Source organism: Telmatherina bonti, assembly GCF_933228915.1.
Source record: "Telmatherina bonti genome assembly, chromosome: 5".
NCBI lineage: Eukaryota > Metazoa > Chordata > Actinopteri > Atheriniformes > Telmatherinidae > Telmatherina > Telmatherina bonti.
In genome coordinates, this window is record NC_136623.1 from 22284351 (window position 1) to 22312214 (window position 27864).

Below are 27864 nucleotides of genomic sequence, written 5' to 3' on the forward strand. Positions count from 1 at the left end.
TGCATTTCTTTAGGTTATTCTGTGGCGGTGGGAGAGTTCACAGGAGACTCTGAACAAGGTGAGAACACCAGTAGTTCATTACAAACCACATGCAGCACTAGAGGCCTCTGGGATTAACAACATCAGCGTCTTTCCTGCCACAATGTCTGGAATTGTGCATTTTCACAGCATGTCCCATTACTTTTGCATGGCTGGACGTATTCAATACAGTGAGCGTCAGTCTAAACCTTTAATCAGTAATGAGAACTATCTCTCTACGTCTGGGTCATGACCTGAGGGCGACAGGACTTGAGGGAACCCCTGATAAAGGGATTTCCTGTCCTCCATTTTGACTGATTAGAATGATTATTGGCAGACCCCCTCAAACCTCTTCATCTCAAGAGTTTGTCCAAACTCTGGTATGGACTCGAAAACAGACGTACAGCATCATTAAGATGTGCAGGTGATGAGGCAGTAACTACTTCTGCCAGTATTTATACATAAGTTTTGGTTTCTCGTTGACAGGTTTTTTTTTGTTTGTTTTCTTTGTAATATTTCTGTTCGTATGACCGTTACTGGAGTACAAATAAGGACACAAGTATTGTCAGCACAAAAAAAGTTGTTGTTTTTTTTTCCCAACTGAAGAAAAACAGACTGAAAAAAGTGGCCATTATTTTTTCATTTTCACTAAATTTATTACTTCATCTTCAAAAAGTCTCCCCACACCATCTGTCAAATATGAAACCCCCCACCCCTTCTTTATTTCACTTTACCAATCAGCATTTAGTGGGAACTCTATGGGAAAACCTTGCATGTACATACCCTCATACCAGCCCAGCAAAGCCCCTGAACACCCTCAGGCACAACATGTGTCAGGCAGTCTTAAAGTGAGCCTAAAGAGTCTCCGCATGCCTGTTGATGTGCCGTCTTGTGGTACAAAGCTTGTTGTGGTCTTGTTCCTTAAACCCTCTGTAGAGTGGAGAAGTGGTTGTAACGTGGAGTTGTGAGTAAAGATGGAGCTGAGAATTCGGTTGGTGGTTGAGCCTGTTGGTTTGAGCCACAAAGCAGGAAGTGGGGACTGTGTATCTTCTCTGTGGGTGGGAACCTCTGGTTGCCCCGATCAGTTCACAGTGCTGCACTCATCAATCAGAGAGCAAGCAAAGTCTCTCAGCAACACTTTGCTGTGAATGGGGGTGGGGGGGCGGGGGGGTGTAGATCTCTTAGTCAAACTTATATCAATCCCTTTTCATCACCGTGCATCTTTCTGTCTCTAATTTCAGTCCATCTTTGTTGTTATGTTTTCCAGAGCTGATAGCGGGAGTCCCGAGAGGAGCACATAACTTTGGATATGTGAGTGTGGACACTAAGTTCCTATAGGCAGAACTAAAAAAAAAAAAGAAAAAATCAGTGGAAAAGTAAAGCTGATATAAATTCCTCTTTATTAATGCAGTATAAGATGTTTTAATTCTAGAAAGAATGACATAATCTAAAATGCAATCGGTCCCTGTGGAAGATTGGAAAATGTAGAACATGTTAAAAGCTTATTCATCATCATTACAAAGTACTGAATATGAAAATTTCTTTGTAAATATCCTCACATTTTAAGTTCCAAAGACATTATTCTTCAAAACATGCTCTTTTTTCGTGTAAATTATATTTATAATTAGAAAATTGTGTGAAAAGTAACAAAAATTTGTGAGGATTTTGTCTTAAATTTAAAATGAATACAATTTATCCTTTATTTGCCATCACTGAAATCAAACTGTGCTTATTCATGCTAACAAATGTTTGATGTACCACCACTGGGATCTTGCCCGACTCCTTTTCTATGACAATCTCCAGGTCTGGGGTTAGATGGAGTCCTTTCCAGACTGCTCTTTAGTTGTCTTGATGGGATTCAGGTCTGGACTCTGGCAGCACTTAGAAATGTTGGCATTCTTTCCTTTTAACTATTACTTGACCAGTTCAGCTGCATGTTTTGGATCATTCAGTTTAATGCATCACAAGTGTCAAGGTTTGTGGAGATGTGGGGACCACGATGCTGGGCAGAGGCAGATGAAATGCATGGACAAAACTTAATCCAGTTATAGGAAGAACACAGACTGAACTCAGTAGAGACAAAACAACATGATCTGACAATGGAAACTCCGACACAAGGAGTAGAAATACACTGAGGGACTAATGAGGAATAGGTGAAATGAATCCAAAAATCAAACCAGGGGAGCTAAACAAGAAAAACTGAAAATAAAAACAGGAAACAAGAAGAAGAAACAAAAAGCCCAAACCATGACAACAAGATCATGTTTTTGTTTTTTTTGTTTTTTTGGGTTGCAGACTGCTTGATGTTCTCTCAAACATCTTAATGTTGATATCATTTACAGTATTATCATGTCTCCTCTGATAATCTACATTTTAGGTTTTCCAAAGTTTTATGATTTACTGTGGCCTTAAGGCGAGGATGGTGTTCTTGTTGGTTCTGCAGCGTCAGTATCCATGGTGATCATCCCCATACAGAATGAGCTTTCGTGTTTTCCTTCAGATTTGTGGATCAGATTGACTAATTTATCAGAAGGATCTGGGTGGTGGTCACTGTACTTTGGAAAAACCATAGAAAAAATTATTACATCCTGCAAGAAATATTTGTTCTTAGAAAACAAGAAACTTTCTTATAAGACAACAGATGACAAAGGATTAAAAACTTCTTAATAGAGAACCCTTTTGACAACCTAAATTCTGTTCAGGAGGTTTGTGATGGCACCCCCCCCCCCCCCCCCCCCCCAACTGTGACCTGAAACTTATCACATGAGGTTCAGGTCCCAGTGGAGACATGGTTAATGCTTGTTTCTCATTGTTCTACATGCTAGTGTGATAGCTCTGATAGCAAATTATCAAATATGTAACATTTTTATTAGAATCTCTCAAAATCAGCCACATTTTGTCAATTCTATAATTCACTTTGGGCTTAACTGTAAAAAGATGTTTCGAAATGGTCGCACCAACTCTGTTTGTGCATCTAAATGTAAACCTTGGTTTGTCATGTCTTTTCTTATGGGAACTTGTCCCCAGGGCTGTCTGTGTCAATCCTCCCTAATGACACACAGTTTCCGCTGCATGTGGAGGGCAGTGACCCTACCTAACCCCACTAACCCTCTTCTACATACACATGACCCCCTAACCTGCAGTGCAACTACAGGACTCACCACACTTCATGCACATTTTGTGTCCACTGGATGCTGTAGCTGGAGTCAGAATGTTCCTTCCTATATAGACATGTCACTTTAAGCACCACAGAGGAGGCGGTTGCAGCGCGCAGTAAGTGGACCGAGCAGGTAAGCCGCGTTCCAGGCATGGCATTGAAGTAGCTGTCCGGCCTGATCAGGTTTCCTCTGTGACCAATCTGACAACTGAGAGCAAAGAAAAGTTAATTCTCAAGCTATTGATTCAATATTTGTGTTTACACACCCTCATCTGTCCGTAAGTCTATCCCTCTTTAGTGATCAGTGATTAGGTTAAGATGTATCCTCCTGCACATGTGCGTATGCCTAGCCCCCGGCTGTCTCCATGTGGTTGTTATTTTAGTTCTTATGAAGGAATTCTCAGCCTCCCCCTCCGTCTCTCTCTGCAACTGGGGTTAGGATGGGGGGAAGGAGAGAAAGAGGAGGGGAAAATGGTAAAGGCACATAAAGGCACAAAGAGGATGGTGGTGGGGGGAGGGACGAGGAAACAAATGGGTTTCAGTTAAATAAAAGCCTTTTTTAATACTTTTTTTCTTAACATTCTTCATGTGTCTGTTTGCGATTCAGCTTGTTTACTTCTGGTGTTTTCCAGGGACAGAGGATGAAGGCTAAAGCTTTTTTATTGAATGTGCTGCATTGCATCTGAGAGAATGTTTTGTTCATTTTAGGTGGCAATGATCAGCTCAACTAATCTCACCTTCATCCAGAATTTCACAGGGGAACAGGTAGGAGCATCAACACTTTCCAGACACAAGCCCTTTCCCAGTTCCTCCTTTTTGTTCTTCATCCCTTCATTTGCAGATGTCAGGTGTCTTGTTTTTTTTGTATTGAAGAGTAGTGGCCATTCAGCCCATTGCCAAGCCATCGGGGGGGATTTAAATGGCTAAATGTGGTCATAAATGACCACGATGCTTTGATTCCTAAAGAAGAAAGAAAAAAAAGATGCAACTACGATACCTACAGGAGTAAAAGATGCAGAAGTAAAGCCAAGTGGAGCAATTGAGACTGGACCAGTGTGTTGTATTAAAAGGACTAAAAATGGAAAACCTCACCATGAGCACCAGCAGATATAGATTTTTTTTTTGTTGTTGTTATTTTCCAATCCCGTTAGCTTAGATTAATTTGGTAATAATGCTATCATATTGGTTCCTTCTCTTTGCTTCAGATGGCCTCCTATTTTGGCTACGCAGTGGCGGTCACTGACTTAAATGGTGATGGGTAAGCAGAGAACCCCTCCGTCACTCTAAACACATCCCTCCTCACATCTTTTTCTGTCTTAGAAAACTTAAAATAAGTTGTATCTCCCCTCAGGACGGATGATATCCTGGTTGGAGCACCCCTCTACATGGAGAGGGAGATGGAGAGCAAACCCAAGGAGGTGGGACGGGTGTACCTGTACCTTCAGCTGGCCTCACTTACTTTTTCCAAACCTGTCGCCCTCACCGGCACATATGTTTTTGGACGCTTTGGGACAGCTATAGCGCCTCTGGAAGACATCAACCAGGATGGATACAACGGTATGCTAATAATGACAGAAAATACAATAGTGAAAATGACACATCTTCAGTCAATCATAAGATAAAAACCTCCCATGTGTTGGTACATGTGCCGATATGACGTTGTATTGTGGTCAACTTGATAACAACTAACACATTTTTCTCTGATTCTGGGCTCGTTGAACTGTTATTTCAGTCACTGAGGAAATCCTATCAGATTCTTAAAGCTCTTCAGTCAATCAGGAAGTACGGCGATGAAAGGTTGTGTGTGTGTGAACTTGTTTCATCCTGCAACGATCAACTTAAGGCCACATGTGTGTCTGTGTGTTTGGGCTATTTTTACCTCACCAGATGTGCCCTGTGATAAAATCATCTGGTAGTTTTTTTGTCCTGCAGCCCAGAGTTCATTCTTCTTCAATGTGTTTGTTTTATTCTCACGTTGATTGGGAAAAGACACACACACTCACGCACATACACAAAGCCTGGGGCAGACATGCTCCTCCCAACTAAGGCCTGTTAACTGTCCCTTTAAAGATGAATGAATGGATGCACATCTGGTCCTTGTATGACATCAGTAGCACTAATTTATTTTTAATTTATTCACAGACAGCGCGTGTTAATGTGCATGCTGTCCTTTTTAACCCCATTAACCAGTAGATCAATAACCGTGGGATCAATAGCGAAGCTTTCTTTAGGTAGAAACATAAATCACATCTGCGCGCTGTCAGTGTGTGTCTCTGGAGGTGAGGTTCAGCTGTGGCAACATGGACATCAAGTATTTGTTTAAAGTTAATTTAATAAGCAATCCTCTCTGTCTGTACATGGTTTAATTGTTTAGGATTACGATACAGCGTTGCCATGGCAGCTTTGTGGTCAAGGATCTCATCTGCATATTTTTGCTAATGTCAAACAGTTGTTCAAGTCTACCTGATGTTGCACGCGCGTGTGTGTGTGTGTGTGTGTGTGTGTGTGTGTGTGTGTGTGTGTGTATAATCACTGGCAGATCCCTTTTTTTTGCAGTGATAACTCTGAGTTTCTTCCTCCTCTCTCAGCAGAGACCTCATCATCTCATTCCTAAAATGCTTAATAAAAACAGATCCATTGCCATTTTCTGTGGCCTCATGGTTTTGCTGAGTGTCAGCTGTCGAAACCATACAATTAAGCTAATTTGATTTGCCATGTGGCTCCCCTTGTTTATAATTTCTATCAGTCAACACGGGCTCTCTGTCACCATGGCTCGCAATGTGTCGGCTGGTTTCAGTTTAACTAAAAGTCTCCTATAGTTTTGGTCTCAGTGATCACAGTGGGTGTTCCCCTGGATGTCTCCATTGTGTGGGACGTTGTTGAGCAATGCCCCATAAGTGACTTTCACATTATTTGAGGACTTTTTTTTTTTTTTTTTTTTTTTTTTTTTTAAAGTAAGATGATTTTGTACACAGCTATTCAGTTATGTACACATACCCACTCGCAGACATACAGTCTCAAAGGCACACATGGACACACATCAGCTCATTTATACACTTGCATACACACATGGTTGCATTTATCCTTTCTACCCCGCAATCTGCTTCATGTGGAACCAGTTGTTTAGGCTGAGAGAGAGGGGGTCCAGAGACAAACAGGATGTCTAGAGGTATTTGGACAGTAACAGTACTGATGAGTATTCAAGATCAGGACAGTCCACTCCCTGCATGGACATTAACAGCTTGAAGAGTACGTCCTAAAATCGCCATTGAAATAAATGTAAGAATTATCTCCGGACGGTTGCCCACAGTGGGTCATCTTTTATATCTTATGGTAGCTCTTCTATTCCACAGTATAGTTAGTTCTGGAGATATTCCACTAATGGCACTTTGTTGTTACTTTACCTGGTATTTAACAAAAACTTGTGTAACTTAGTTACAATATGAAGATGGGCTCAAAGTGCACACGCTCCTATTGTTTAAGTTCAATTAAATCTAAAGGCACTGTTTAAGATCTACAGTTCCTTAAAAATATGATGCTTCTTGCATACTTTCTTGATCAGTTAAGCACATAAGAGGTAATGATTTGATTCCAAGTGTCACATTAGTATTTGGAAGCTACTGGTTTAAAAGCAACAAATGATTAAAGGAGCTCTAAAAGAAAAACAGGCCTTTAGGTTGCAAAGAAAGAATAAAAATCCGTCAGACACCAGCAGAAACATTAGAAGCAGTCAGATCAGCAGTGTGATACATTACAACATAAATGAAACATTACAATATGTTCACACCTGATGTTTCATTCTTCCTTGATGATCCTATCAAAAGTGATTATGAAAGATTGTATTTCAGTCCCAGCACCGTATTTCTGCTTTTAAATAAACACATAGTCAACGTCACAGTCAGATGTGAACAGCAAGGCAGCAGAAGGGCTGTGAGTGATGGATCTTAGTGTTCAGTGTCAGTAAACCACAGTCACACAAAGGGTTTTAACCCTGCGAATGACCACAGCAAGTAAAATCAGCAACAATGAGAACAAAAATCCCCTAAAAAGCTCCCAGGTAATTTACTTTTTTATATCTTTCTGACAAGAATGTTTGTTTTTTGTGATTTTTGTCAAAAATATTTATTTATTTGTTTGTTTGTTTATATTCCCTCAGACTGCTGCTGTGTCCAGCCTAGTCTCACCAGTAGTTGTTAAATGTAAAACTTTGTAAACACATATAACAGGTTGCAGGCCTTTAGTCTAGTCTTTAAAATAAAACATTTTTTTTTATTGTTTTGTGCCTGGTCACACTTGGTCGTGCAATGGGTAGTGTGAACACTGAATATGAAACTTTCTAGTTCATAAGAATGTATATTTTACTTATTTGAACCATGTGCAATATGTTTTCATATCTAATTATAACCACGTCATAACTTCTAACCATTACATAACTGTTGTGGGAGTAAAGTACAAACGTTGGGGTAAAGTTTGACTCCCACCTCTCTTTTGAAAATTATGTCACCTCAGTCTGCAAAACCTCCTTCTTTCACCACTGAAACCTCTCCAAACTAACCCCTAACCCACCCCTCCCTTTCCCTTCCTGCTGCAGAGAAGCGAGGCCATGCCTTTGCCTCATCCAGGCTGGACTATTGCACCGTACTGCTCATTGGGATCCCTGGCAAGAGCTTTTAAAAGCTCATGTATGCTCAAAACAGTTCTTCCAGGGTCCTGATGACAGTGCACAAGCATGAGCACATCATCCCCATCCTCCATTATCTGCATCAACTCCCTGTTCACTTCTGTATAGTGTACAAAGTCCTCCTGCGCACCCATCACCTTCTGCACGGTGCGGCCCCCATTTACCTCACTGTACTGCTAACACACCCAACACCTCAACTTGGACCCAGTCAGGTCAACAGCACCGTCTGCTCCCACCCAGGTCTGCTCCCACCCAGGACATGGCTCAAAATGATGGGAGACAGGGCCTGTAAAGGAGCTGCTCCCCGCCTGTGGAGCACTCCCCCCCCCGACCACCTTAGGGCGCCACAGATGGTGGACTCTTTTAAGAAACAATTAAAAACCTTCCTTTTTTAAAAAGAGAAAAAAAAAAGATTTTATGGCTAATTTCTTCAATTTTATTGTTCTTAGTGCTGTTGATGTTGTTGCTGTTTTTATTTGTTATTGTTTCTTTATTTCATTTTTTCTATTTATTGCTGTTGTATCCTCGCTCACCATGGCACTTTGAGATTTGATTGTAAATGTGTGTTGCAAGTAAAAAAAATTATTATTATTATTATTATTATTGTTGTTATTATCATTAATATTATTAATAATGATAATAAAGTAGAAAAGGAACTGCAGAAAAGCAAATAAGCAAAGGAAGATTGTTGTGAAGGATGGGATTCAACTAACAATCTATATTATTTGAAGATATGCGGTTTAGCGCCATCCAACATCTAACCTGCGCTTAATAAAGCTTTTTTTTTTTTTTTTTTTTTTTTTTTTTTTGTCCAAGTTAAAAGTTGATCAGTCTGTGCCTTCACCTTGCAAATGTAAACGTGGACACACTATCCATGCAACAACAGAACCACAGCACTGTGGAAGCAAAACGTAGGCACTGGACATTTTCTGAGTTAAAATTGTAAGATAACTTTGTATTTTTCTGCAGGCCAGCATAAATATTTTACATTTAGTCACGAGTTTTGAGTTGTTGCACCAGTTCAGCTGACGATGTCCTCAGGTCACATTAGTGTCAAGTCTGAACAGCAGCAAAATGAACACAGCATGCAGTAAAGTTAAGAACACCCCGCAGGAGGAAGACTTTTTATTTTCAAAGTCTACTATAAAGCAAAGACTTCTTGTGAGCAAACACAGAGGGTTCCTCAGGCTTAAAGGCAGGTTTTACTTTGACCCGCCCACACAACATTCTTTGGATTGATAAAGCTGAAATCAATCTGCACCTGAGTGACAGAAAGAGAAAATGAGTATGCTGCGAGCTTGGAATAGATTATGAGCTGATTATTGGAAAACACAGGGATTCGTTTTGAGTGTTTCAAATGGCATTGGTTCTCCAAAGTTAATTGGTGATTTGATAGATGACAGAAACTCTGACATTTCAGGGTGAACTGTCTGCTCAGATTTAGCCATGAGCAATAAAGTTGGTTGGAAAGAGCTTCACAGTTCAGATGGGCAGCGACCCAAAACACACTGTAAAAAGCAACCCCGGAATGTTTGAAGATAAAGTCCAATATTCTGCCCTGGCTAAATTTCACTGTCTGAAGAAAAACTGTCATTTCTAATATGGGACTCTAAATAAAGTCTTTACTGCAATTTCTTATTTTTTTTAACTGACTTTATCAGTATGTCCAGTCATATTTGAACCTGAAGTAAAAGAACTTAAAACTGAGGAAAGTAAACGGAATAAAGTCACGTTAAAGCGGATAAGTAAAAGACCATCCCTCAGTTTAAAAGGGTCAAGCTCTTATCCTTCTCCTCGCTTTCCTTTTCCTTTAACCTGGATGTTTTCCTCTGCTTCTGTCTCAGAGGGACCCTTAACTCGGCTGATGTCTAAACCATACATGTATGTGTCACCTCTTAGACGTGGCAGTGGGCTGTCCATTCGGAGGTGAGGACCGTGGAGGCAGAGTATTGATCTTTAACGGTAACAGAGACGTATCCATGAAAGGTCTGAGACTAAGCCAGGAGCTGAGAGCCGCCAGGACCCACAGTGGGAGTTTGCCTGGATATGGATTCACTCTGAGAGGAGGCCAAGATCTGGACAGCAATCAGTATCCTGGTAAATACTTATAAATCCAACCCCCCTATGCTCAGATCCCCATGTTATAATCAAAATTCCTTCACAGAGTTACATTCTTTCACTTCCTCACTTTCCTTCCAGTCCTTCTATTTGTTCTTGGCCTTCACATTTCTTCACTCTCCCATGCACTCCACAACTACCATCTCCATGTTCTTTTCCCCTTTTGCCTTCCTCCTGTTCTCTGGTAAAATCATCAGAAGAGGGTATGGGGATGTGTGCCATGAGCTACAGCCGCATCCATTCATTAGGGATTTACAGAAAGTGCAAAAGTAAGAGGTATAATGATACATTATCCGTATGTTCTGTCTGCCAGACGTTCAAGCCTCTACTTCTTTACCTCTTAAACTGTGAGCAGAAAAAGCAGCACCCAGTCAAATTCCAAGAAAAAACTCCCCACCACTGCTTAGACATTCAGGCCTAAAACTGTGGAACCCACGCCAAAAATCTTCAATGTCTAAAAGCTAAATGTGTTTAAAAAAAAAAAAAAAAAAAAAAACACAAAAGAATAACAACACTGATAAATACTGTAAAAGATTTCTGGATAATTTTTACATAAATGAGCTTTAAGTTAAGAAAAAAAAACTTTCCAAAACAAAGCAGGTCTGTAAAACCACTGTTTTTCTACCTTATTTTCTCCCTAATTTAGAGTCACTCTGCTCTCAGCATTACGTTGACTTTATGCTTCCATAAACTGGGCTGATGTAGAAAAATAGTCCAGTTTTACTTCTTTTTTTTTTTTTGCCCCCAACTCTTTTTGCTCCCTTTCATGCTGCCTTCTTCATTCCACAAACAGGATATGAATGGAAATAATGCATGCAAGCACACACAAATTCAAACGTGCAATTGCTTGTGATCAGTTTCACTGGCAGAGTGTGTGTTGACCGTGTGCCAGGCTGTAGGCCAGGCACACCAATGCAGCCCCACTGCAAATCAGAAGTAAAAACATTGTACAATAAATACACACAAGGATTACAGGTTAAAACTCCTGCCGGTGGAGGCCCATAGGGAGGAGGAAGCAGGGTAGAAACTCATGGGTGGCGGAGTTTTCAGCCAACACACACAAAATCAGCATAAACACGCACTCACACACAAATGCGCAGTGCTTGTGTCATCTGTCATTAGAGGACCAGTTGACGGAAGTGAGGCACTCACACATGTGTTGTATGCAGGGTAGTAAAGTTGCACTGTTCAAAGGAACCAGGGGTGTTTGATCCGTGTTATAAGAGGGCTACTCAGACGTCTGGGAGGCCTGCGAAAGCTGCCATGTGCTGCCATCAAAGTTAAATGTCATTAGTCTGTTGCAGAAGGGAAGGAAGGATGATGACTAAGGTCATTTTGAGCCTTAATGGACTTTATATCTGAAGATTACATCCTATATTTGCCTTTGAATTGGCGAGAAAGCAGTGCAAATGAAAGGGAGAATGGAAGAATCATGAAAAAGTAGGTAGTAATCTAAGCAAAATCACTGCTTACTGCTCGATATAGAGCTTCAATTTAAGCATCTTTGGTTGAGACATTGCGCTGGCATTAGCTTTTGTTCATTGAGACTGGGGGTCAGCTGTGTGTCAGAAGAGTCACATTGCCTCAAAGTGAATTTTAGATTCATCTTCTGAATTAAAGATCGAAACCTTCCCTGTTATTCACATCAGTTTGTTGAAAGACTTTGTTGAAAGAGTTTGTGATTTGTAAGTGTACGGTGCTAAATGGTCATTGGACTGGCCATTTGGCTGGCAAGTAGGTGTAAAATGCATTGCTGAGGTTCATGCCTGCTTGCAAATTCAGTTGCCAACTTCATTTGACTTCTTTACAATATGCAGTACTTCCTTTTCTGTTAAAAAAAACAAGAAAACTGAGAAATTTCTAAAGTAAAAGGTTAACCAAATGTTTACCATCTCTGTCATGCAGCTAAGTTTTGATACTCTAACCGCCATCATATTACTATGCTATTGTTGAGTAGTTGTCATATTAGGCAATCCAGATTTGCCATTTCCTGTTTGATCTTAAGCATGAAAGCAGTGCATCACAAACAAGTTTAATAGCCAGTTAGTGATTTAGTAGCTGCCCAAATACTACATTTACATCCAAGAATTAAGAAATCCTCCATTTCTCTCTTAAAACCCCCTCTTTTTCCTCTGAGTGCCATTGACCCTTGGCCTTTCATCATCAAGGCCGGTCTCCCTGCAGCCAAACAGGCAGTCGCAGCAGACAGCCAAGTGACAGCTTGACAGTCTGTCTAAACTCTGGATGGTGGTTGTGTTTTCACAGCCCAAGATAGACACCATCAACTAATGCAGCTCAGTTACTCAGACCGTACCAGCGCATATAAATGCCATTAAGGTTTCAATCATTTGTGAGAGGAGAAGCTTCAGTCAAGGGGTCTCTGTGCACCTCAAATCAACAGCGGTGGGCAAGTTTTCCTGTGTGTAAGGAAATGGGATTTACATGGGAAGGAAAGTACGCTATTATTTGATTTAACTTCTGATGCAGCCATGTGTGCACTTACACTCTCACACGCACTTAACCCCAAAGGTGCCCTGTACTCAAATCAGCCTCATGTCACGCAGCGTTAAGTGAGCAAACATTGGTGTTACATTAAACAGCACAGGCATCGGTCAAACTGACATATTTGTGGCAGGAGTGGACGTTTGACTGGATGTTACACAACTTCGGCGGTGAGGTGGGCAGAGGAATTCGGATTACAAGGTGGTCCTTCAGCCTTACTCGCTCTGCTGAAAACACACCTAGCTTCTGATTGCTTTCACAGATTGCATTTTAGAGGCAGAGAGCATGATCCTCTGCACTCGTTTTCTTTGTGTCATTCCTTCCTTCATCTGCTTTTTCCTTTTTTTTCCCCATCTGCTGCAGAGTGGCACCCATCTCTGGGGTTTTTTCTTCATGCAGTACTATGTCACACACACACACACACACACACACACACACACACACACACACACATGCACATAAAACAACAGGGTAGATGGGACAAGGCCTACATGTTTAATGCTGGGGTTTTAAGGGGACTCGGTGACTGGAGCCAAAGGCAGAAACAGATGTGCTTCTCTTAGATTCAATTAGTCTCTTTCTTCCTAAATATGCAGGAGGGAAAAGAGAGACAAATGGCAAGCAAAGTCTGATGAGATACTCTCCCGTTTGCTTCCATTTTCCTGCAGGAAGAAGGTTGGAGAAGGTTTTAGGCTGAAAAATTCTGAGGATTGAGTCAGTTTAATAAATCTTTTTGTGTTTCTCAGGATCACACAACTTAACTTCCTGCATCTGGCCATGGTGGCTTGCATCCATTAAGTGCCTCTCTTCAGTTTCACATTGTTTTAATCAGCACTTGTGTGTGCGCCTATGTGTGTTTCTGTGTGTGTGGCTTTCATCGGTATGTGTCCCCTGACCACAGCCATTAAATACCGTCTCTATTTTAAACTTTTGGAGCCAATTAAAAGAGTGCGTTCATCGCCAACCCCATGAAAACAAATTAAAAATCACATATAGATGAGATCTGGTGCTGCTTACAATTATGAGTCGTCGCTGCGTTGGCTGTTGGGAAATGTTGTTTAGAAAACCCCTGATTGGAACGATATGAACTTGCTAATGGCCCAGGAATGCAGCAGGGTGTCCCTATCTCGCAGGCGCACACACACACATACATGCATAATTTAAAAAAAAAAAAAAAAAGACAAACACATGATTATAATATGTTTAGATAGTAAATGTAAAATGAAGGGGGTCATGCTTTTAGCAGAAAAGCATGATGATATTAAAATGTCAGGACTGCACCACAGTGTAAATTTGTGTGTGTGTGTGTGTGTGTGTGTGTGTGTGTGTGTGTGTGTGTGTGTGTGTGTGTGTGTGTGTGTGTGTGTGTTTGGGGATAAGTGCATGTGTGTATTACATGTGCAAAGTCTGCGTTTGATGAAGATTGCTGGAGACTTTGAAATCAGTCCCATCTGTTGCATTCTTTGAAGCGTGCTGTTTCCCATCTCTCCTTGCTCTGTCTGCAGATCTGATCGTGGGTGCGTTTGGTGCAGGCGAGGTGTCAGTGTACAGGTAAAACACTCAAACTTAAATTAGTCCGACTCAGGTTTGTCTCATTTGAGCTTCACCTAAAAGCCTGTGAGATTTTATTACTGGAAGTTGTCATGTTTCCAGTTTTGTTATGAGATTGTGTGTGTGTGTGTGTGTGTGTGTGTGTGTGTGTGTTCATGTGATCACACTTATGTCTGCACAGGTCTCGAGCTGTTGTGTCTGTGGAGGCTTCAATGAGTCTGACTCCCAGAATCTTGAACCCTGATGACCGACAATGTGTCTTGCCTCAGACGGATACCAAGGTTACCTGGTAAATGCAACATCTCTGATACCATTTTGTTTTTATAGTTTATATTAATTATATAAAACATCTACAGTATACATATGCCAGATGCTACCTGTGGTACAATGATAAAATCTTGTACCACAGGTAGGTTTTTCTTCTTTTTGCAACATCTGCGATCGCAGTTTGTTTGGTTTTTTTCTTTTTGTTTGTTTTGTGTTTTTTGCACCGATGCCAATCTCTTTTAGAAAACATTTTCCAGGTTGCAGATTTCTGCATACTCTGATTCTAAAGGTCATGTGTGGATTGAAAAACCACAATTAAGACCCGCAACATCAAATTGTGTACTGCCACTACTTTGGTTCAACAACAGAAAATGCACCAGTCTCCTTTTTTATTGACATGGCAATACCAGACCTGGTCAAGATAGCTCTGATGCTAACTTGCTAACAAGAATTTGTCACTTTTATGCTGACAATATTAAAGACGGACGCATCAGAATGCATTATGGTATACACCTTTGTATAAAACTGTACTCCAGTGACATATCCCAACACAGTCATACCTCAGCTGCCTCATAAAGTCACTTCTCAGTCCCATCAGAAACGGTGCATGCACACTGTTCAACTTGATGTTAACTGATGTTTTTGTAGACAATGCTACGCAGGTGTAATTTGTAATGTATTTATTATTTATTTCTGCTTTTCTAAAGCTTGCCCTTTTCCAAACACTTTCTGTAGCTGACTTCCTGTCGTGGTTTTGTGTAAAAAAAATATCTCTGCATAAGGTTACTCTTGGCAAGGTTTTTATTGGCACTGAGATTTTTACCTTTCTGAGCTTTCAACGATATGAAAACCAATAAGAACAAAAGAGAAATATGAAAAAAAAAAACACTATCAACAACACACATCAGAATGAAGTGTCTTCCAGCTGTAAAAACTTAGGGCAGGTGTGAGATGGTGCAGTATTTCCATAGGTGGAACTTTTATCTCTATGATTTCAACAACGAGTGATTAATAATTGGAAGGATGGAGCTAGATTTATTGATGTAAAAGTTATCAATTTGAAGGATAGGATCAAACCCTTAGAGTTAAGTTGCTGATGGTGGATGAACAGCATTAGCAGGTATCATACTTTGATGCCGCTCCTCTGGCAGAGTTATGGAGATAGGGAGGAGGCAGACGGCATATAGTTACTTATCATGAAGCAGAAGAGAGAAATTTTACATACAGATGTCAGACTGATCTATTTGGCAAAAAAGTCAACGGCCCACAGTAGTGATAGAAGTGGGAAAAAATTAACAGTGTTGTAGATTAAAATATCTGTCTCCAGAGACTGAGGGAAGGACGAGGGAGCAGAACTTCCTGTGGAGACAACCACGGAGGCTATTGAGCTTCTGTTTGCTGTGATGTTTGAGAAGTAAAGACCAGTGATTTTTGGCTGGTGTCCTAGGACATATATTTTGTCTCCTCTAAAGCAAAACTCTGTAAGAGGTTCAACCGAGTTCTTCCTTCTTGTTGGAACATGCCAAATTAAAATTAAATGCCATTAAAAAAAAAGTAATAATAATAAAGAAAAACAAATGGTGACTTTAGAAGTCCACATTTTAAAAAGTAAACAATTTCTAAATGATCATCCCGATTTTTTCTTTTTGTTCTGTGGGACCTTACATTGCAGACATTGTGGGTCTGTAGTTTTCTCCACCACCACACTAAAATTTCAGCTAAAAAGAACCAAAGTTAGATGACATATCAAAATGCATAATCAAGTTGGTATTCTAGGGTGTGTGTATGTGTGTGAGTGTGTATGTACAGGTGAATCAAAGTTAAAGAGATCAAAGTCTTAAACAAACATGAATCTAATGAGGCTCTCTGCGTCCCCAAACCCCTGATCTGATTACACTACATTACACACTGCATCATAATGCTATGCAGTATAAAGTGTATACTTCCACAGATCACACTTCCACTGACAGACATGACAAATAATTCACCTTGGAGTTGCAGATGTCGGCCATCTCAGCGGTGTGTATGTCTCTGTCACCAGTGCAATAAAATAGCACCCCACTGACTCATAACCTGGAAATTCAGATTCATGGGACTTTGCAATTAATTTGAAACCGCATAAATCTGTTTTGATTACATTATTATTTGCGTGGGTGGCAGACTGGCTTTGAACAGCCTGGGGGTGAGTTTAGTTGAGGGGAACCGATCTAAAGGTTCCTGCGACTTTGCCACAGTCTGTTGTTGGTCTTAACTTACCGAGTCTGGGGCTGCTATGGGAGACATGGGCTCGGCTAGTTGCCATTGTGGTTTCTGCATAGTGGTGTGTGAGTATTGGCAGTGAGTGAAAAGGGGAACTGGGTTTGGGTCAGATCAACACAGAGCACTAAACTGTGTGAATTTCATCAAAACAAAACAGAGCTTATTTAAATAAACCACCATTAAATTTTGGTCGGTGGTATGGAATCATAGAAGATTTAGATCACACACACACACACACACACACACACACACAAGCAGAGAGTCAAACAGCAGCAAAACTGAGGGACGTTGTAGGTATTTATGTTTCAGAAGAGTGAAGGTTTGGGACATTTTAGCTGTTTGGCTGCAGTGAGAACTGGAAAGGAGCTGAATGGTAGACAGCTTCAGTTCGTGTCATGTGCATGGCTTGTAACATGAAAGTCACATTGTAAAGCTTCTCATTTCCTGACAAATACAGTAATTATCCAACAGTCTTTAACCTCAGGGGTCATTAAACAATACTGGCTGTTGTTTTCAATCTTTTTCCACTAACTTGAAAAATTCTTTTAACTTTTGGCTATATCCCGGCTGTCCACGATCAAAGGAGAAAAAGATGGAGTCACAAGATTCAAATAGTTTTTCTGTTTTTTTTTTTAATCCAGTTTTTCTGGGTTAAGAGATAGTGATGGTTTACAGACATCATCTAGACAAAAATACATCTTCAAACCTTCAGATTTAGTATGTCAGGAGGAAAACCGAAACAAATTTGGTCCATCAACTCTAAAGTAGATAATCATTTTCATCCACATCTTGTTTCCACTGCCAATAACCTCTCGTTTTAGCTTTAAACAGGCCTTTGGTTATTACTGATAGATAATTTTCTTTGTAATAATCTGATACTTAGCTTTGTTACTCCATTACTAACAGTGGATACATGAGACCCACACCTGGGGTTAGATGGAAAAAGAAGGGCCAAAGGAAAGGGAAATAAGTTGCTGGGTAATTACATGAATTAGGGCCAGTTATACTGGAAAAGAAATCGTTTTGCACATTGTGTTGTCCGGCCTCCTCAAGAATCAAAAGTGAATGCACGTGCCAAATAGCTGCACTCGAAGGCCAAACAAAAGGCTTGAGGAAGTCACAATAAAAACAAGAGCTCTCTGCAACTGCATACCTCTGCCAAGAGTTTATTTGAAAAAAATCCAAAATGCAGATCTGTTTTTGTGTCAACATCAAAAGTCAGTAACTTCAAAGCTGGGCTGTTCTCCACTTCTGCTGAAATTTTTAAGCAAATCACTCTAACTTTATGAACAATCTAACCCTGTGACCTTCTTATCTCAAGTGGAAACGGCCCTCTAATCAGATGTCATAAAGGTGTGTGAGGATTTTGTGTGGGTTGTTTAAAATGGACTCTTGGTAGCTCGGGAATGGATTTATTGTACCAGCTGTGTGCTGTGAGGGCTTTTCTATCAGTGTGTAGAATGGTGGAGCACAAGTGTATTTTGGGGAAAATTGCATAGAGTAATGACTAACCAGGGGATCATTTCTGCATAGCATGCACTTAACACAACGTGCTTATTAAAGTCACACCCTCGCAAAACTATAAAACACATGCAACACATATTAAACAAACATAAAACAACTTTGCCCAGCTGAAACTTTGGCAACTCTAATTCTTTACATAAAAATTGTAATTTATCACATTGAAGCACATCTGCGCTCCACATATTTTACTAAAGCTCAAAGTACTGTAGCTCATCAATGTTGTGTCATCTAATGGGAATCCCAATTAACCAAATACCCACCAGACTTGCATTTCAGTTGTTAAGGTTAGAATTAAACATAACAAACAATCACATGAGGTCATTTGCTTCAAGCCTCATTTAATAGTCTTCAGTGTAAAAAGTATGAGTATCACGTCTGTAGTCGCTTCCACATTAGTGCATGTTAACAGTGCAAGTGTCCCCGTGTGAGAGCCGCCTTCCTCCTCTTGATTTGGGACATGATACAATACAAAAAAACACACTTACACATAAATGGAGGAAATGCTGAAATGTTTCCCAGTCTCCCATGTCTGGGTGTCTAATGGTGGGGCCTCTGTGGTAATTCCCACCGCCCCCTGCAGCACAGGAAGGAAGTAATGCCTTTTTTAGAGGCAGTTTATTTATTTAGTTAGTGATAGAGTATACTTCTTTTTTTATGATCTTGCTGCAGAAATCTTTGCATGAAATGAAAGCATGCAATAATTTGAGCTTAGTCTTTGGTTATGTTTGTTGTTAAATAATCCAGTGATGAAAGAAGCACCTGAGTTGTGGTGTGGCTTCACTGCATATTTCAAGCTGATTGCTTATGCAAAAAAGGCCAGCCTGCAAAAGCTTGAAAGATACCTCCAATTAATCCACAACATGTGGAATGAGTTTTTAAATAGTGCTGCAAAAATGTGTTGATTTTGTACAATATGCTGACAATTATCTCGTTCTATATCTTGTCTGTCTACCCAATCTTGTCCTCCAGCCTGAAAGTGGATGTGTGTGCAGCAGTAAGCGGCACTGGGATCCCCAACTATGTAGGTAAGCAGCTGTGCACGTTGTGGTGTTTTGGAGAAGAGTCAAAAGGGGAAAAACACAGGGTGTATGAGAGGAGTCAGAGCCGCCATAAATCTCATTAGAGTTTCCTGCAGAGGAACTGTTGCTCTGCAAGACCAGTCAGATGGAGAACAAAGGTAGGGAGGAGGGAGGACAAAATAGAAGACATAACACACTGACAGTGGAGGTGTACACTGTTTCCACCGTCTAATGATGCTCAGCAGAGAACAACGCCTACACATGACTCCAGACTGCATAACTAATAGACCAGACAATGTAGATTTAACAATTAGGCAGTGTCTGGTTGCCAGAGTTCTTTACCTTTTCACTCACTCAGTAAATTCTCTCTCCATTTTCCGTCTCTGTCCAGATCTGAGGGCCGAGCTGCAGCTGGATTGGTTAAAAGGCACCAGGGGTGGAATTAAAAGAGTTCATTTCTTGGCTACGCAGCAGCCTCAGCACACAGGACTCCTGAAGCTCGGCCGCAACCACCAGCATGCATGCCTGAGCTACATGATTTATTTGAGAGTAAGTAAATCCCATTACATTCACACATACAAGCTTTAATTAATTCACTCTGCATCATGATAATATGATGGTGTGACAGCTGTACTGTTGGACTTTCCAGGAGGAGGATGAGTTTAGAGACAAACTGTCTCCCATATCGCTGGCCCTGAACTACAGCCTGGCTCCACCTACACCTGACCAAACGCTCCCACCTATTCTCAACCAATATAGCAGCACGTTCCTTCAAGAGCATGTGGGTATACATAATGTACAGGTACACACATAAGGTTTTAGATCAAGCGGTGCTCCACATCAAAAAAGGATTCCATGTCTTTGGCCTTATTGAAGATAAATGTTTTTTTGTTTTTTTTTAATTAAAGTTTTTATTGGTTTTCAAAACGTGTTATGATGCAATAGAAAAAACACATAGAACATATAAAAAAGTAAAAAGAAAAGTAAAGGCTGGTGCACCCACCCCCTGGCTCCCCTATCCCCAGAATAACAGCATTACATGTTACAGTAAATCAAAAAGTTACAAAGAACAAATATTGCAATTGGCTGGGAATATTCAAAAATCTGGAAAATCCACACTCACAGAAATAATGTTTTAGTTATCAAGAGGGTTTACATCACACTTCTGTCATATTTTAAAGAGTTCCAAAAGCTGTCCCAGTCAGTGTCTCTGTCCCCTTTCAATTTATTGAGCATGGACTCATAAGAGGCTGTGTCTGCCATGGATTTTATCCAGTCATTTAACTCAGGGCACTTCGTAGTCTTCCAGTGTCCTGAAATGATCCTGGACGCTGTCACAAGACCGACCATAATGACTGAAAAGACTCCTTTAGTGACATTTGGCATCTGAGATCTGTCCCCCAATAAACACAGTTCTGGAGTCCAAGGGACCTCTGATCCAGACCAGGCACTTAAGACCTCCAAAACTTTAGTCCAAAAAGGTGTAACTAGAGGACATTCCCAAAGGCAATGCAAATATGTCCCCACCTCATTTTTACATTTCCAGCACAAATTATCCGGCATTAGTTTCATTCTGTGCAGTCTGGTAGGAGTATGGTAATATCTATGCAAAACCTTGTATTGTATAAATTTATTCCTAGCCTCCTTCACATATTTACCACTTTCTGATGTGATTTCTAACCATTTTTCATTTGCATATTCCCGTTTCAAATCCCTCTGGCACAAAAGTTTAATATTTGCTGTTTCACCACTCATAATTAAACAATTTATAAAATTGAGAGGCCGTGTGGCGATCATGTGGCATCCTGATATAACCCAATATATCATTTTCAACTGTGTCTTCAAATTTAGAGGTCACACAATGTTTCATTTGTAGATACTTCCAAAAGTTTGCTCTGTCTTCCAGTCCAAATGTATGAGTTAAATCGTCATAGGTCATAAATTGTCCATCTTTATACAAATCTCCAATAGTGCATATGCCACGTGAATGCCACTGCTCCCAAAACACAGGCACTTTCCCAATACATATGGCAGGGTTATTCCAAAGAGAGGCATATTTCTGTACACAATGTGAAAGTTTTAACATTTTATGTACCTTCGACCAAACTTCACAAGAGTGAATAAAAACTGGGTTTGCTGTATCAATCTTTTGAGACAATTTGTGTTTTGGATCAAACGGTGAGCAAATATCTGTTTCAATGTTTAGCCATTCTTGTCCATTCTCAGTGTCCTCCCAATATTTAACTAATTTAGCCATTTCAAATGCCAGGCAATACAATTTTGAATCAGGAAGGCCTAGTCCACCCTTTTCCTTAGGGGCATACAATTTCTCTAATTTTATTCTTGCCCTTTTGCCTTCCCATAGAAAATGTTTAATCATATTTTCATACCTTTTAAAAATATCTAATGGAATCGTAATGGGCTTCATAACTAAATAGTTGAACTGAGGGGCTGTGACCATTTTAATAAGATTAATCTTGCCCCATAATGTTAGTTTAATCTTCTCCCATTTTTCAAAGTTAGTTTTAATTTTTAACAACACTGGGTTAAAATTTAGTAGGGGTAGTTCTTCCAAGTCCTGACTGAGTCTAATCCCCAGATATTTCATACTATTAGGTGTCCATTTAAATTTGAATTTTTCCACCATATGTGGATAACAAAGAGCAGATAGCGGCATGGCCTCAGACTTAGTCCAATTTATTGTATAGGCCGAAACTTTTGAATATGACTGCATAGTGTCCATCAGATGTGGTAATGAGGTAAGTGGGTTGGTGATAAATGCTATAATATCATCTGCGTAAAGAAGCAGTTTATGTTCCTGTTGACCCCTGAGTCTCCCTTTAATGTCCTTTTTTGTCCTAATGCTCACTGCTAGGGTTTCTATAAAACTAATAAACAACAAGGGGCTGAGAGAACATCCCTGACAGGTCCCACGTGATAGGCCAAAGAAAGATGAAATTATGCCGTTAGTTATCACTGTGGATTTTGGTTCGTTATATAGTATTTTAACCCATTTAGTAAAATATGGCCCAAATCCAAAATTTGATAAAGCTGAGAAAAGAAAGCTCCATTCAACCTTATCAAACGCCTTCTCCGCATCTAGGGAGAAGGCAGCTATTGGCTCATCTTTCGATTGGCTCAACCACATCAAATGCAATAATTTCCTAATATTATCCGAGGAAGAACGGTTTTTCATAAAGCCTGTCTGATTTGGATGATTGATACAGGGAAGAACTCGTTGTAGGCGTAAAGCCAGCACTTTAGTTAGTATTTTACAGTCCAAATTCAGCAAGCTGATTGGCCTATAGTTTGATGGATCTGTATCCCTATCCTTTTTTGGAATCAGGGATATCAATGCTTCATTAAATGTGGGGGGGATCTGTCCTCTTTCAAAAGCCTCTTGATATACTTTTTGTAAGACTGGGGCAAGAATGTCTAGATACTCTTTATAGTACTCTGCAGGAATGCCATCATACCCAGGAGATTTCCCTGCCTTCATTGCTGATATTGCTTTTCTAATTTCCACCTCTGTTATTGGCGCTTCTAACCACTCTGCTTGTTCCTGAAGTAACTTAGGTAGACTGAGTCTGGAGAAGAAATGTTCACATTCTCTTTGGTTCTCATCATTCGACACTGTAGTTTTATATAGCATTTCATTATATTGTTTAAACACAGCATTTATGTCTTTTGCTGAGGTTACAAGAGAGTCTCCTTGTTTAATAGCAGGAATAGTATTTGAAAAATCTTCCTTTTTGACTTGTCTTGCCAAAACTTTCCCTGTTTTTTCCCCACCCTCATAAAATGTAGTTTTTAACCTGAATAGAGAATATTCCACCTTTTTATTATAAATTTCATTCAACTCAAATTTTTCCCACAAATATCTCGATATAATAAATCATCATATTGCTCAGACAAATTTTCTTTCAGTTTTATTTTTCTTTCCAATTCTTGAATTTTAAAAAGACTTTCTTTTTTCTTTTTTGAAGCATGCGCTATTAATTTACCCCTTACATAGGCCTTAGAGGCTTACCATACAGTTTTGGATATGCTCTGTACTACCAATGTTTATTTGGAAAAAGTGTTTTAAATGTTCTTTAAAAGATTTATCTTGTAGAAGCGAGACATTCATTCTCCACCTAGACCCTCCTATATTCTCCAGTCCTATTTTTTTTTTACAGAGTTCAATAGCAGCATGGTCAGTAAGCGCTATGGTTTTTATAACACAGTTTATGACATTATGTAATAAGAGTTTTGAGATTAGAAATAGGTCAATCCTTGAGTAGGACTTATGACAATGAGAGTAAAACGTATATTCCCTTGTAGAAGGGTTAATTAACCTCCACGCATCAATAAGGGCCATATCTTCTTTTAACATATGAACTGCATCCCTTCCCTTAGAACTAAGTGAGCCTTTAGTTGTGCTTTTATCTAGAATAGGGTCCATCACTTCATTAAAATCACCCGCTAATATTATTTGTCCCTCCATGTCTCCCAGGACTTTATTTATATTATGGAAAAAGTGGGGGTCTTCCTTATTTGGTGCATAAATATTACAAAGTGTTACCTTTACACCCTCTACCATAGCTTGGACACATATCATTCTTCCTTCCTCATCTTTAACTTCTTTAATCAATGAAAATTGAATATTTCTTTTAATAAGAATAATTACACCATTGCCTGCACTTGAATGGGAACTATGAAATATTTGACCTACCCAACCCATTTTAAACCTTAACTCTTCCCCCTCATTCAGGTGAGTCTCTTGAAGAAATATTATGTCTGCTTGATTTGTTTTTAAATAAGTCAAAATTTTTCTCCTTTTAGTTGGATTTCCACACCCATTAATGTTCCATGATGTAAATTTTATATATTTCCCAGTCATTACGAATTACAAATCAAAATATATTTTAAACCTGTAACCACACATTTAAACAAATATATCTAGACATCTGTCCCCTGGGTACAAGCCTAACACTTGGGTGCTCCAAGCCAAAAAATAAAGATAAAATAAGGTAAAGTAACCAATTTACCTGGAAAAAGAACATTTCCATGATAAACAACCAAAATAATACAAGAAACAACTTAAAACCTGTCCTGTTAATGCTGCCTAGTGCAGCCTGATTAAGGTGAACCTATAAAAAAAAACCTTATCAGGTCCGTGGGACGGTGCTCCGTTCCTCTCCGTCTGTGATGACAGGTGGCAGGCCCGTCCCTCTCCGACAGGCAAACACGGCACTTCATGTGAGGCTCCTAAAGATAATCAAGCGGTTGCATCTGGGATCTCCTCGTCCTCCTCTCTGCTGTCATTGATAAACTTCTCCGCTGCCTTTGCTGAGTTGAAGCTTACATTTTTGCCCTTCCACTTCACTCGCAGCGTTGCTGGAAACGCCAGGGTGTATTTAACGTTGTGCTCTTGCAGCTTTCATTTCACAGCTGTAAACGCCTTTCTCTTCTCCGCCAGCTCTTTAGTCATATCAGGAAACACGGACAACTGGCATCCTTTCCACTCAAACCCGCGTTTCTCCTTAGCTGCCACAATAAATTTATCTCTCGCTGACTGCCTCAGAAATCGAATAAGCACTGTCCTCGGGGCTCGGTTTGGATCAGGAAGCGGCGCAAGAGCTCGGTGGGCTCGCTCAATCTCAAATTCGGCATCATCACGCACTCCAAGACCCTCGACCACCATTCTCCGAACACAACTCAAAACGGTCCCATCAGTACCGATAGTCTCTTTCAATCCAACCACTCTGACATTATTCCTCTTACTGTGATTTTCGAGGGCTTGAATGCGATCCCACATCGCGTCCACCAGCTTGCTTCTCTCGCCATCTGTAGTGTGTAGCCGCTCCGAGGTGTCCTCTAGGTGGGAGATACGTGTCTCGGCCTCTGTTAACCTCTCCTGTATTGCAACCACTGTTGTGTTCAATTCGGTTATCGTCTGCTTTATTGTCGACACATCAGTAGCAACGATTTGCAGCGTATTACTCATTTTGACAACTTCAGTAAACAAGCTTGCCAGATTTGGGGGAGATGCAGAAGCGTCGTCCTGTTCTTCTCCATGTGGAGGGCTGCTGCGAGTGACCACGCGCCTTTAGCTTGCTTGCGGCATTTGCAGGATCAAATGGCTTATTTTTCTTTATAAAAAACGGTGGTGATCTTTACACAACAGGGCTGAGGGAGACTGCCTTAAAGTGGAAGCCTCACGTATTAATTAATTAACAGAATAGCATGTCGGAAAGCGGAGAGCTCCTAACCAGCTGCCATCTTGCACGCCGTGGTCAAGATACCCCAAGATAAATGTTGATCATGAACTGACTCCAGTTTTGGATCGCTCCAAATAGTTGAAACAGAGGAGTTTCAAGCTTATCTGCTCTTTTTGTCGGTCTGTGCTGCCATTCCTTTTTTGGCACCTTCCCGCTACGAAAAGGTGACACCAAATTCATCTATCTATCTATCTATCTATCTATCTATCTATCTACATATATATATATATATTTATATATATATATATTCTTATATATTCTTATACATTCTTTTTATATCCTTTTTTTTATCTATCTTCATAAGGAACTATGTAATTCAAATATTTTTGGCCTAATTACCTCAATATTAGGGAGTACTATAAAGAGCATGTTGTTAGAAGTTGAGGAAAATATGGTCATCTGCTGTGGGAGCAATGGGTGACGCCAGATTAGCACACTCGTAGATCTCGATTTACTAAATGAGGAACAAAATGAATGAGTCATATCACAAGCCACTTTACAGCCATAGCATGTTTTTATAGTAAATGCCTAAAAATAAACCATTTGGAGGAAGATAGATGGGTTTTTTTTAGTTTAATAACTGCTGGGTTGCTGGGGAAACATAACCAAGACAATCTTTTACAGCTGTATTCCTTATGAAGCTAATATTTAGAGGTCAATGTTGTTGTTCCCCTTTCGGCTTGTCACTCTGAAGGGTTTCCACAGTGAATTATCTCTCAGGTGAATTGACACGTTTTATGCCGGATGCCCTTCCTGACACAACGCTCTGCATTTATCTGGGCTTGGGACCGGCCCTCAGAGAACAGTCATGTCTGCCTCGGGGTTGCAGCAGCGTAGGGGAGCAGGACTCGAACCACTGACCGTTAGGTTACAAGACAAGCAGCTCTACCAAATGTGTAGTGATCAATAAGATAAAGAAGCAGTCAGCTGATCACCAAAAGCCAGCTTTGGCCAAGCTACAAATTTGGAATTTATTTTTCAAACATGCAAGCCTTTTGGAAAATACACACTCTTTGATTGCACGTTTACTTACAGGATTAGTTTAAATAAATACTGAGATTACAAAGTTTCCCAGTTGCATTTCTGTTTGCGGTGACCCTTTCTTCTATTTTTTACTCCAGTTTAGATCAAGCTCAGTCACTCACAGGTCACTTTGCCTCACTAAAGCAACACAAAATTATTACTCTTAAAAAGAAATTATTAGATTTTTTTTTTTTTTACTTTGCCATTACTTTGATGAAGATAAGTGGCAAAAGACAAGAGCTATCACTAATTCTTCTTTAAAATAATCTTACCCCATTTTTATCTAAATTAGCTTCATCATTTCTTATAAATGACATAAACAAAGTATCATTGCACATGCTCGTGCCCGTATCTACACAGCAATTGCATCCTTGATTGTTTCAAAAAGGATTTTTCTATTTTTGGTTTGTTTGCTCCGGTATACCTTAAACATTTCCCCTCTCTGTGTGCCCTGTGCCCCTTTTTCTCTCAGGCTTACATCCTCCTGGACTGCGGTGACGATAACATTTGCATCCCCGACCTCCAGCTCTCCGCCAGCATGTAAGACTCAAACAATCGTGCCCTCTGACCTCAACCTGTAAACACTCAACACTTCAGACATTCGAACACGCACACATGTAAACAGAGCATAAACAAAGAAACTATGTCTGTTATTCCTCAAACAATGAACAAAGTTTACACCAAAGTTGCTCCCATTATAGTCCCATTAACCGTGTGTGTGTATGCACAAGTGTATGTGAATTAGCTAGCTCCTTGCAGCGTTTCCAGCTGTGTGACATCTCCATGGCAGCTTAATACAAACATCATCTCACCATACACTGACTAACACACATGCACACACGTACACTGCTGGGGTTTGTGTTAGCATCGGTGGGGTGTTGCATTCCTTCTAGCTGAAGTCCATGAGAAATTTACTAAAACTAACTAAACTATACTACTATAGCACGGCGCATTCTTTTCTGCCTCCTTTCCAACAAAGAAAGCTTTACTGCTTTTTGTTTATTTGTTTGTTTTTTTTAATTCAACATGTGAATGCAGGGATCACACCGAGCTGGTGATTGGAGACGACAACCTGCTGATGTTAATCATCACTGCAGTGAACCGAGGAGAAGGTGCCTACGAGACAGAGCTGTACACGCTGATACCGCCAGAGGCTGACTACATAGGAGTGGAGCGCAAGGTCGAGGTAAACATTCACACGTTTAGCACAGACTTGTCTTAAATCAGTTGTTCTGGCTAGATATCAAGGACCAGGAGGGGTTGGATGCCCAAATAGGTACATACAACCTACTTTCAACAGTTGTCTCATCATTATTGCGACTAAGCATGAAGTAAGGAAGTGAGCTATTTGAGGCCGCAGTTAGAGCACAGCATCACATCCTGTTGTGTCTTTGTGGTCTGTTTGTTTGGCATGATTAAGGAAAGGATATCAGCAGGATATGCTTTACTGGCAACAGCCCAAAAGCCCCTATTATGATTTAC

General features: G+C 40.2%; 1 protein-coding gene across 1 annotated transcript in view; it reads left to right on the forward strand.

The window, feature by feature from the left end:
* The window catches only part of itga8 (integrin, alpha 8), a gene marked incomplete at its 5' end in the record, with an annotated part of 47903 nt that overhangs the window by 9638 nt on the left and 10401 nt on the right, over positions 1-27864 (forward strand). Inside the window, 13 exons of the mRNA XM_079240347.1 lie at positions 14-58; positions 1286-1329; positions 3884-3940; positions 4381-4433; positions 4527-4732; positions 9756-9953; positions 13982-14027; positions 14209-14316; positions 19047-19102; positions 19488-19645; positions 19746-19877; positions 26855-26922; positions 27421-27568. Coding sequence (XP_079096473.1) covers positions 14-58; positions 1286-1329; positions 3884-3940; positions 4381-4433; positions 4527-4732; positions 9756-9953; positions 13982-14027; positions 14209-14316; positions 19047-19102; positions 19488-19645; positions 19746-19877; positions 26855-26922; positions 27421-27568 — 1319 coding nt within the window. The remainder of the gene's footprint in view (positions 1-13; positions 59-1285; positions 1330-3883; positions 3941-4380; positions 4434-4526; positions 4733-9755; positions 9954-13981; positions 14028-14208; positions 14317-19046; positions 19103-19487; positions 19646-19745; positions 19878-26854; positions 26923-27420; positions 27569-27864) is intronic.